Source organism: Arachis ipaensis, chromosome B09, assembly GCF_000816755.2.
Source record: "Arachis ipaensis cultivar K30076 chromosome B09, Araip1.1, whole genome shotgun sequence".
NCBI lineage: Eukaryota > Viridiplantae > Streptophyta > Magnoliopsida > Fabales > Fabaceae > Arachis > Arachis ipaensis.
In genome coordinates, this window is record NC_029793.2 from 41,950,854 (window position 1) to 41,962,375 (window position 11,522).

The following is an 11,522-nucleotide window of genomic DNA, read 5'->3' on the forward strand; positions in this document are numbered from 1 at the left end:
TTGATACAGAAATATAAAATTTATAACTCTAAATTGTATTTCTATATAAAATTAATAAAAAAATTATCCAACTATATCTAAAATATATTATTATTTTTTTAATTTTTCAGATATATACGACCATATTTATGAAGAGACTAGAGTTCTAATTAACTATTACCCATTTGTAAATTTGCTCAAGCAATCATTTTACATTCGTCCATAATTTGTTCAAAAATCTAACTTAGGCTTAGTTTGATAAAATTTTTTAAAAAAATATTTGTATTTTTGAAAAGTTCAAACACCTTATTCAGTAAATTTTTAAAAGTATTTAAGAGGAAGTTTTTTAAAGTTAGCTTGTGTTTATCAAAATACTAAATATATATACTACAACTTTTAAAAAATAAAAAATTTATCAACCTAAACCTTAATTTACGGATAAGTCATGCGCTTAACCTATGAAATCTTAAGAGTCTATTTAAAAACCTTTTACGAACCACAATTGAAAATCATAACAAGACACTAAATAGAATGTTAAAAATTAGTTCACATTCCTTAAAAAGTTAAAATATAATAATATCTGAGTGAGTTATAAATCTAATCATGATATAAACTAAATCTACTAATATTTTAATGTCCAAGCCATATGAAATAGAACAAAATTAATGTAATCCTACGAAGGATATCTACATTCAGTAATCATAAATTAAAACTAGCCAATTAACCAAAAATCTAAACACTAAACAAATATAACAATAAAAAAAATGCTGAACACATAGATATTTTAGAAGGACAAAAAAATTTAAATGGTATAATATATTAGAAAACCAATATATTATACATATCACCTGGTAACATTTAAAATTAGCAAGTGTAAAATCTTTTTTTCAGATCTATACTTTTCATAAACTTCATTTCTAATTCGATAAGATATCAATTTTTTTACTTTTTTTAATCTTTTCTAGCCTATTATCCATTATAGGAGGAAGTTTTCTTACATGGTTGGACAACTTTATCTTGTTTTTGTAATTGATCTCATGACAAACAGTTTAACCTCTTCAAGTAATATAATGATTGACTTGTTTGCTTTTTTGATTCTTTAATATTAAAAACCTGCGTTGCTGCAAATATTGTTTAATAGTTTCAACCTATAACTAAATTGTGATTTCATATCTAAGATTTTTTAAGTTACTTGTTTAGATAAGTCCATACCTCCTCATTCATAATGAAACAACAAGGTGATGTTACAATACTTCTATATTATTTGGAGTTTTGAAATTTCTCTACATTATTAATATTATAATGTATGTTGGTGAAATATTTTAAAAAATATTTTATTAATGAAGCTTTTAATGTATATTGATAAGATCATTAAGCAATTAATGCATTTCTTTTCTAAAACTACAAACACATTAATTATAATCTCTAAAATATATTTTTAATAAAATGATAATTATAATTATTATTGAGTTTTTTTTTACGCCGCTGCTGTCGTCGTGGGTCGTTTCCGCCGTCTCCGCCGTCGCCCTTGGAGACCGTTCTTGCTGCAACTAAAGCTTCCACTGTCGCCGACGGGTTACTCCTGTCGTAGAGCCTTCAACGTTGCCACTATCCACCCCTGGAGGGGGATCTCATCGCCGCGCTCTGCTGCCACGAAGCCGTCGCGTCTTGCCGCCAAGGGTTCCGTCGCCGTCGTGCCTTGCCTCTGTCACCGCTAATCCACCGCCGCTGCTGCCAGGTCCCATCGCCATCACCGTCACAGGCAGGAAAGGGAGAAAACGAATAGAATGTGAGGGAGAGGAGGAGTTCTCATCGTTGTTGTACGTCCAATTATCGCTGCTGCTTCCAATCCCACCGTTGCTGTTGCACCGCCGCCTCCGGAGTTCATCGCCGTGGCCAAGGTCTGCCGTGAAGAGTAACGTGAATGGAAAAGAAAACAAGGAAGCTGCTAATGGGGATTTGGAAAAATGGCTTTGTTCTGTCTCTGCCTCTGGGTTCTACAAGTTGCCAGAGTCCTCAGCTTTGATAGGTAAAGCAAATTTTTTAACTGGTTTCTTGTTGCCTTTGAGTTATTTCTGTAGACTGCTCATATTTGATAACATAGAGAATGGAAGCTTAAAGGAGCATCTCAATGGTAAATTTTGAAAGAAATTAGAAGAATTTTAGAGGAGTCTCTCAATAATAATTGGAACTATTTTTATTTATTTATTTATTTCAATGTTTGAATGCTGGTAGATCCCCTGAAGACTCCCTTAAATTGGAGAATGAGGTTGCAGATTGCTAATAAAGTTGTAGCAGCACTGGTAAGCTCTTTAAACAAAAGCTTGTTAAAGAACCAAATTTGCCTAATGTGTTTTGACTTGAAACTGCACTCTTTTTATCGTATTTTTCTAATGCAAGTAATTTGAGGACTATGAAAAGTTAATGTCTCATTGAGTTCATGAATTGCTATTGGATGCGTGACATCCCTGCTAAGCTGTAACTGTTTAGCATTTCTCATTCTTGGCATTTATGATAAAATAAATATTGGAAACTATTGTACTTGATTTCATGGAAACATCCAACAGTTGCATGTTTCATTCAGTTTGCCAATGAAAAACAAAAGCTTAAATGTGTATTTACAAGATAGTTTTGTATGACTTGACCTATTTCTGAGTTCTTTCTTTTGACCGATATGATTGTAGAAACATGAATATATGAGGCTGTTTTGTCACTTATATCTGTGACAAATTATTTAATGTTTCACAAAAGTTGTGAAACATGATTCTGATTTTAGGCTTTTGTTGTGTTGATTGTGGCTGCAGGAATACTTGTTTCTTTTTAATGATCCACCGGCATATCATGTTTCCATCAGCTCAAGCAATATTATGTTAGATGAGAACTTTGCAGCTAAAATAAGGAAACATTTCTTTTCTCACTAGAACTAGCATCTTCTATATTTGATTGACATGCCAGAAGAAGTAAATAAGGCACTTCAATGTTAAAATAGTGTGACACCAGATTTTCTTATCTAATACAGTTATTAGATTTTGGCCTTCTTACTCCCAGTGCAAACTCTGTCATGATGCCGAATTCAGGAGGTCCTTATCTCTCTACAGAAAACAAACCAGGTTATATACATTAGAGATGTTGAGAGGCTTAGCTTGTTCTACAATCACCAAGGTTATACAATTTGATACATAATGCTTCACTGTTTTTGAAAGGAGATGTATGAACATAATGGAGTTTGTAATTTGTAGTTTATATTTTAGAGATTTATAATTCCTTGTTTTTCTTGTCCTATGTATCTATCTAGTTCATTAGGGTTTTTCAATGTGTCTTGTTAGTTTGTACTTTAAAGTTTATATGTTGAAGATTTATAAAACAATCTTAGTTAAATGAAAGATATTTGAACTATCTATGTTATTATATATTATATAAATGTTGACTTGCTGAGTAAATTAGTTAATATATTAATTAATTAAAAAAATAATATAATTTAGCAAATTATGCGTGTAATTTGTATTAAAAAATTATTATAAAATAAATAGTATTTTGTAACTAAAGAAAAAAATGTTACAAAATCAAGTTATATTTTGTAACAAAATTTTATGATAGGAAAAAATATATTGTCACCAAAAATATTTTGAAGATCAAAATTTGTTATCACTTTTGTAACGACTTTTGGTTTTTTGTATCAGAAAAATTTGTTACAAAATATTACTTTGAATTGTAACAGTTCTATTTTTTGTTACAAAAATTTTTTGTAATGGGACATACTGCAACAGCTCCTTTTTTTGTTACAAAATTCTTTTGTTTCAAAATTTTGATTTTTTGTAACTATTTTTTTGTTACAAATATTACTTTTTCTTGTAGTGTTCACACTACAAGACACTATTATATTATTCTAATTTGAAGCTTGGTTGTTGTCAGCTACCCACATTCTACAAACAAATATAATTGCAAGATACTATGGACTAGAGAAAGGACAAGTAGTTAAGATAACTTATAGTGGTGATATCACTTAGATACATGTCACCTATCAATGTGTTTGGTGATGCTTCTTTCTTGTATGCTGCTGGTAGAATTTGTAGAAATGCTTAAGAACTAGTTACTATATGATTGTATAATTATAAGCTTATGCAGTAACTTGCATGCGGTTGTGTGAATTTCACTCGAGCAGATGAACAAATCCGCATTGAACAATTTTTTTGTATGACTAGTTTGGAAATCACAATTAAATCATAAAACAGTAAAACACAACACAGAAAAACCAGCAGGACATTAATAATCATAATCAATAATTAATAATCAATAATCAATAATCAAAAGACATTCAATAATCAATAATCAGTAAAACAATCATTCAATAAAAAATAAAGAACACACAAAATAGCAACATAGCAGAACTAAAGCTCATTCAATAAAAAATTACAACACACAAAAATAGCAACACAGCAGATTCAGAGCTCATCAGTAATCAAATAATCGTTCAACAAAAATTAAAACACAAAACATTCAAATAGTCAGTAATAAAATAATCATTGAACATGGCATAAATAAAAAACGCAGAAGACGGTGGTAGGTTGGAAGAACCTGCGGCTGAGCAAACGAAGAGCATACTCAAAGACACTGAGCTCGAGGAAGAAGCTGCAATTGGTGGGTTGGGGACTCCGAGCACGATAACCAGACAAAGACGGTGGTACCTGAGCGTGTGACGGACGGCGGTAGTAGCGCAACAGACAGCGGCAGGAGCGTGACAGAGCAGACGAAGACCAGGGACTGACGCGCTGAGCTCGAGGAAGAAGCTGCAATTCTTGAAGAAGGAAGAAGCATGAACGCCCTACGATAACGTATGATCGTGTAGCGGAGTAGTAGATGATGCATGACATTCAACCTGACCCAAATTTTGAAGACCTATAACGTACTTTCTTTTGCTTTCGTAGTTTAGAGGGATTAGGTGAGTATAGAATCTAGGCTAGCTTGGGCGCTAGCTTAGAGACTTTTTGAACAGGTCAGGGTCATATATATATATATATATCACTACTACATACTTGACTTTTACTAACATTTAAAAAATGTTACCAAATCATATTAAAATGTTACCTATGTATATTAGTAATATTTTAATAAATGTTAAATATACTCTATGTTACTAAAGATTTTTACTAACATCTTTCTAAAGATTTAATAACATTTAATAAAAATGTTACAAAAGATATTCTATAGTAATATTATGAGAAATGTTATAATAGACCATTCATGATGACACTTAAAGAAATGTTACAATAGATATTTTTTGTAACACTTAGAAAAATGTTACCATAGATAATTTTTGTAACACTTAAAAAATGTTACCATTGATATTTTTTTGTAACATTTAAAAAAATATTACCATAAATAAAAAAATGTTACTATATATTTTTTGTAACACTTAGAAAATGTTACCATAGATATTTTTTATAACATTTAAAAAATCTCACAATAAGTCTTTCTAAAAACACTTTAAAAAATGTTACAATAGATCTTCTATAGTAATATTCTAATAAATGTTACAAAAGATCTTTGTTAACAATATTAAAAAAGTATTATCATTAATTTAAATGCACAAAATATTATATACTCAGGGTACAAATTAAACCCAAGATATATAATTAAATATGATAAACAGATTTGAGTGCCTTCTTAAATCTGACTCAGGTTTGTACAAGCGCAAACTATATTACTACAATTAAGAAATAAGGTGTCCCTTTCCAAAAGCTACTTTCAGTATAGAATATCCTTAGTTCACACTAAATAAAAACATTAGTACAAATATGAGCCATAAGAACTAGGGACATAGTAATCCAATAAAAGGGAAAGATGTCACATCAGTATCATCAATAACAGAGTCATGAGAACAGAAAATAGCAGTTACCATTTAGAGGGAAAGATGATGTCTAAATGGTAGAAAATGGAGAATTATGGAGAATCTCTCAAGTTGAGGTGGAAAATCAGCATCAATTATAGGAGGAGCACTTGGAGGAGTAACAAACTCAACTGAATTATCAAGATAATTGAGACTGCACAGGTGAACCTGCTTGTGAAGGTGAACTCCTCCATCAGGTGTGAGCTTCTTTTAAACACCGAGAGTATTGGAAAGTTGAAGTGTCAGGTTTTGATTGGCCAAACCTTTCTTGAGGACGCCATTGGAGCGTTGGGGTTTAAGGAGTTTACATCCAAAGAGTTCATCCTCATCGTAACAGTGTGAGATTGGCCTCTCCAAGTAATCCAAGTTACTTGGAGCAGAGAGTTCTTCATCAGAAGAGTCGGCATCGTCGGGGAGTGAAACAGTGCTTTCATCAGTGTCATCCCCGAAGGAAAAGGCAATATTTTGAGGGGTGAGCAAGGCAGTATAGAACTTGAGCGGAGGGAGAATAGGAGAGTCAAGAACGGGAGATCTTAGGAATCTGTCACTAACTATTCTTCTCTCAGATAGAGGAGACCATGTGGGAGCATCGGGCTCAGGCTTAGAGTCTTCCACTTGTGATCCCTGTGGATTGTGCAAAGAAGAAGATTCAAAATGAGATGAGATGGAGCAAAAGACAAAGTAAAAAAGGAAAGCAGAAGGAATCGGAACCATAAAAAGAAAGAACAAGAATTCAAAATGCAAAGGCACACAAAGGAAGAGTAGCGAACCTGCTTGATCCATTGAATGGCGGTGTCGTCCAGACCTTCAATGAACATCATGAGAGAGAGGATCAATTATTACAGAAGCAATTACTAGCAAGTAGCGAGAGCAAGAGAGCATGTATAGAAAGAAAGTAGTTCCCTACCAGCTTTCCTTATACGACTCACAATGGCTAGTTTCCATAATTCTCCATTTCAAACTAAGGTAACTTTTTTCCCCCCATAATTTAATTTAAAATACCATTTGGACATCATTTTATACCACAAACCCAAGCCTAACAAAGGCAAAATCAATCTACAATGGAGCAATTGCTAATGATTATGAACTAAGATTTCAAGTATTAGAGGAATAAAATAAAAGGAAGAAAAAATCCACTTTACTTTACACATTTTCACCTTTTACTTAAATTCAAGTTTCAGGCAACCAAGATCCTGTAAAACAAGAAACACTCAATATTAAAGGAAAAAATGTAGAAAATAATTATTTTTATGCACACTTGACTGCCTTGGTAGGTATATATCCAATGGTATCCCAGACTTTGCTGCCTCGCTTGCACTTGTATTGCTAAGTGGGTGTCACAGAAAGCTGTTTGTGTAAGTTTTATTACTGTGACAGCTGATAGTTTTTGTTGACTTTTAACTGAACACTAGAAAAAAGGGATAAAAGCAGAAAGAGTTGGAAAGTTCAGCAACTATGTTGCATTTTCTTTATAAGTTTTAAGGATTAAAATTTGAGTGCCCTGAATTTGGAGACGGAGTAAATTAGAACTTCCTCCAAAAAATATCAAATATATAATATAATAAAATATGCTCAAAAGAGGGATACTGACAAACATCTATAAGGCGTAATATAAGACTCACCCAAGGTTTCCCATAATCAGTCCTCCTATAGGAAAGTCTGGTCTAGGCATGTATTCAAGCAATTCTTGCAGCTACAAACACCAAATGTAATCAGAAATTTGATTAGAGAAACATAGAATAGTGAATGAAAAAAGCATATTAATAAAAGGACTGGCAACAGAAAAACTGAACTCCATATAAGTACAATAGATATGAAATTGGGTATCGTATAACTAAATCATCATGGAAAGGAGAGAGAGGTAATGTATGGAGAGAAACGTCGAATTGAGGAATTGGATAGAGACTAGAGAGACCAAGTTTTCAAACATCTAAGGTTATATGTTTTTACTTTCTTTTCAGCTTTACCATACCTTCTGACTACTACTTTACTGATATTGAAATCAAATAGGTTTCAGTAATAGGAGGTATAAAACAATAGTCAAATCCTTTTAAGAATGTATGCTTTTGATAATAGAGGATAAATAGATTCCATTATTTCCTTATAGGATATAAAGAAACTAAAGATTTTGACAATGACACTCACAGTAGCTTCTGGCTTGTGTATCAACATGCACAGCACATCTACTAGTTCCCCAAGATTATGAGGAGGGATATTAGTCGCCATGCCAACCTAGTGAACATAAACATTGACAGCTCTACATGAGAAGATACAATTTATAAGCAACAGTACCTTTTTTTAATTCAAATAAACAAAAGGAAACTCAAAATCACCGCAATCCCAAAAGAACCATTCAATAATAACATTGGAAGTCGAGAGGGAAGAAGTGATGGTTCCTTCTATGAATTGTCAAAATTTGGAACAAAATCAACCTGTAACCAGGAAGAAATAGAGGGAACAAAAAGAAGAGAATCAGTTACACTTTAAATCAGGGGGAAAAACTAAACCATTAATCACAGGGCTAAAGGAACACAAGTGACTGATTGTATCTTGTTCTATATCAGTCAATAACATTGCCTTAGTCAATTCTTGCAAATTCAGAATAAGAACACTTTAACATACTCCAAAATGTCTACTAATAATAATTATCAACTAAACACACATGGAGGAAAACTAAACCGAGGACAACATAGAGGACAAATATGCAAGACTAAACGCAATAGGATGCTGATTCTTCAATAGTCCTACTGATTAAAAAATTTATTGTAAATTGAAATATCTGTTCAACAGCCCCTGCAAGAGGACTAAAATCATGATATAGGAACACGATATCTCGAAAACCCTATTTTTTTACAAGTCCAATTAACATTTACTACATACAAAGAAAACTGATCTGGTGAGCAGCTGAAGAGTTATATATACTTAAATTTATACTATAAGTATCTCTGTTTACATAACACACACAATAAAATAAAAATCTTTTGAACTGAAAATGACAAACATTAAAAAAAACTGAGACTAAATAACGGCAAATTTTATAATAATAAATAATAAGTTAGAAATGAGCAAATACCTCAATTAAGCCATACATCAATAGAAATAAGCAAATACCTCAAGAAGTGCTTTGGCTATGGAAAGTGAAGCAAGTAGCAGAGTCCCATCCATGGCAAAAGAAGCCTAAGTTTCTCCAAACACATGACAACAAATAAGAGAAACTAGAAATAAAACCACCAAAGATAAATTCGAAGAAAAATAAAATAAAATAAGTAACTACAATTAAATGAGATTCCAGACCACAAGACTAGTATCTGAACTACAAGTAGCTACTCCAAATTATTTTAGGAAATGCAATGCATGATGCTAGCAACAATCACCATATATTTAGGAACCAAATCATCAAAATAGATAACAGAGATTCAATCAATGAGAAAAAAAAAAGATAAATGCAGTAAACCAAATTAAATTACACATACACTACTACCCTTCATATGATGAAGATATATTGCTTTTTCATTTCTAACAACTCAAAGAATCACGAAAAATAGTCAGCACTTTCAGGATCTGTCATGAATTCATAACCTAAATTAGCACATTGAGGATCAACGGATGGCCTACCTGCACATCGACAGTAACGATGGCGATAGCTAATGCGACAAGCAGAGGCAGCAACAACGAGCAGTGATAATTCAGATCTGGATCAAAATCAGCAAAAGTTGAGAAATTGAAGAACTACGTGAACAAAAATAAAAATTAAAGAAGAGAGAAAATGCTTACCGAAGTGGAGAATGAACTCGAGAATTTGAATCTGAAGGCGAACCAAGAGATGATTGAGGTCTGAGGAGGAGCGAGATAGGGTTTACAGCATTTCACAGTGTGAGGAGGATTCGAGTGGTTTCTATCTTCAGAGGGCTCGTGCGTGGTTTCTATTTACCTTCATTGAGAATTTGTTTATTTAGGAGTGACTTTTAATTGACAATAGGTAACACTTCTGAGAAATTTTTTAAAAATTAAATTGATTTGCTAACATTTATAAATAAATGTTACTTAATATTTAATTTTATGACTATTACTAACACTTTAACAAATGTTTTAACAACGAATTAGGCTTATAAAATAAATAATAGATAATAATTAGAAAGACAAATTGGTAGCGCTCAATTTCCGGTATGATTTAAACATATTGAAAATTGGGTCATTACAGTGATCATCGCGGATTCGTTTTCGTCGCCACACTAATGTGATAAAAGTTGTGGTAATTCCATAACTGATATATGAGACGGACTATATTTTTAAAGTAATAAGGAAATTAACATACTGATACGTGCATAAAGTTTAAAAGATATGACTATATGTCAGAAAAATATATATATGTATAACTTAAGTGGTAGATTGTAAGGAAATTATTAATTTTCTAATCTATTTATGAGAAATACATATATCAATTAAAATAACAAATTAAGTTATTTCACATTAAATGACTTATATAACAGTGATCGCATTTATTGTCATAAATGCTAAATTTAATACATCATTATTACTTTCGATTTGGAACTAAATGAGAATAAAATTAGAAATACTATTTTATTTGGACTTTAAAGTTTAATGGGTATCACACTCAAATAAAAATAATAATTTCTGAATTTTGGTCCCAGCACATCAAAGTCGCATCCGTAATTCTTTTTTCATCAGACGAGTTGTGATTTAGCGTATCTGGTATACAAAAGACTTTGGTTGAGGAAGATCAAAGAACTAAACTCTCTCAATCATACTCACAAATTTAGGTACGCTTTCGCCCTCTTAGCTATATTTCTTAATGATTTAACATGGATGGTTTTAGGATTGTAGAATCTTAGAATTTTCAATATAAAAACTGTTACAAGACGAATAGCTAGCGGCTTCTTCATGGATTCATTCTTGTGGACTTCCCTTAAAACTTGCAGTGCTTCCTCCAGTTAAAGCAGAGGCTGATGCAAATGTTTTCTTATTATGGACTAGTTTTGATGAGTGCATGGTTGTCGTGGTGGTGGCAGCCAAGGATGACTCTAAGTATATTATTATGGGAGCAAATACTTTCACTAGAAGTTGGAATTTTTATTACAAGTACATGATAATAAAATTTATTTGCCTCCATCAAATTATTAAATTTGACCTCACAATAAATTTTATTCAACTTTTGGTACTTAACAGTCAATTTAAGAACTTCGTGTTAGATGTTTATCAGAATGAACAATTCTTAAATATAAACAAGATTGGTATTATTTTTCATAAATAGATTCAAAAAAGTATTATTTTTATTCTTTTAAAATTAGTTATAGTTTTTTCGTAATAGCTGTATTAATTGAAAGAACTTTCCTAACCACAAATATTGTTCATACCCTAGCCCAATAAGTAAAAGCCAGGCCCAATAGAGATAAATGATCCATCAGGAAAGGTGGCCTTCTCTATGTACCCGACCTCTTTAAAGAGGTCAGACACCGGTAAAAAGAGGCAAAGCTTTACCTGCTCAAAGTAGGTAACTATCCAGAGGAATCTCGATTGGAATTTTTATCTTCTCTAACAAGATAAGTTCTAACAAATTCCCAAGATAAAGGGAACAGTTATCCATCAGAAAAGATAGAACTACTCTAGCAAATGTAGTTATAGACTCTACTATAAA

General features: G+C 31.9%; 3 protein-coding genes across 10 annotated transcripts in view; 1 reads left to right on the forward strand and 2 right to left on the reverse strand.

Moving 5' to 3' along the window:
• LOC110266831 overlaps window positions 1-3,373 on the forward strand; it is a 5,296-nt gene extending 1,923 nt beyond the window's left edge. Inside the window, exons 3-6 of the mRNA XM_021111864.1 lie at window positions 1,536-2,008; window positions 2,215-2,282; window positions 2,784-2,873; window positions 2,999-3,373. Coding sequence (XP_020967523.1) covers window positions 1,536-2,008; window positions 2,215-2,282; window positions 2,784-2,873; window positions 2,999-3,103 — 736 coding nt within the window. The 3' untranslated portion in view covers window positions 3,104-3,373. The remainder of the gene's footprint in view (window positions 1-1,535; window positions 2,009-2,214; window positions 2,283-2,783; window positions 2,874-2,998) is intronic.
• Window positions 5,588-6,905, reverse strand: LOC107619154. Its single transcript, XM_016321393.2, has 2 exons — window positions 6,637-6,905; window positions 5,588-6,490 (listed from the first exon to the last, which is right to left on the reverse strand). Exons 1-2 carry the CDS (start codon window positions 6,685-6,687, stop codon window positions 6,077-6,079), a joined length of 465 nt encoding a protein of 154 aa, XP_016176879.1. The 5' UTR covers window positions 6,688-6,905; the 3' UTR covers window positions 5,588-6,076.
• Window positions 6,907-9,829, reverse strand: LOC107619153 (DNA gyrase subunit A, chloroplastic/mitochondrial-like). Of its 8 annotated transcripts, none has more exons than XR_002353688.1 (8): window positions 9,641-9,826; window positions 9,482-9,558; window positions 8,978-9,051; window positions 8,200-8,298; window positions 8,012-8,098; window positions 7,489-7,559; window positions 7,024-7,059; window positions 6,907-6,922 (listed from the first exon to the last, which is right to left on the reverse strand). XR_002353688.1 is itself a non-coding variant. In XM_016321392.2 (6 exons), the coding sequence occupies exons 3-6, from the start codon at window positions 9,029-9,031 to the stop codon at window positions 7,044-7,046; spliced, it is 228 nt and encodes a 75-aa protein (XP_016176878.1). In that variant the 5' UTR covers window positions 9,032-9,043; window positions 9,482-9,558; window positions 9,641-9,825; the 3' UTR covers window positions 7,009-7,043. The 8 variants fall into 8 exon arrangements, 3 of the variants coding, with proteins under 3 accessions (XP_016176878.1, XP_020966554.1, XP_020966553.1); XR_001615531.2 differs by having other exon boundaries at window positions 8,978-9,043; window positions 9,641-9,825; XR_001615532.2 differs by having other exon boundaries at window positions 7,009-7,059; window positions 8,978-9,043; window positions 9,641-9,825.

What these genes read in the sequence shown, in the direction of transcription:
- LOC107619154 (XM_016321393.2), bottom strand. Translation starts at nt 6,687, where the DNA reads ATGATGTTCATTGAAGGTCTGGACGACACCGCCATTCAATGGATCAAG. An exon ending in CCATTCAATGGATCAAGCAG is followed by an intron (nt 6,491 to 6,636) that starts GTTCGCTACTCT and finishes CACAATCCACAG; the next exon opens with GGATCACAAGTGGAAGACTC.
- LOC107619153 (XM_021110895.1), bottom strand. Translation starts at nt 9,031, where the DNA reads ATGGATGGGACTCTGCTACTTGCTTCACTTTCCATAGCCAAAGCACTT. An exon ending in TACACAAGCCAGAAGCTACT is followed by an intron (nt 7,560 to 8,011) that starts GTGAGTGTCATT and finishes TGGTGTTTGTAG; the next exon opens with CTGCAAGAATTGCTTGAATA. An exon ending in CTGATTATGGGAAACCTTGG is followed by an intron (nt 7,275 to 7,488) that starts GTGAGTCTTATA and finishes CCTTTTTTCTAG; the next exon opens with TGTTCAGTTAAAAGTCAACA.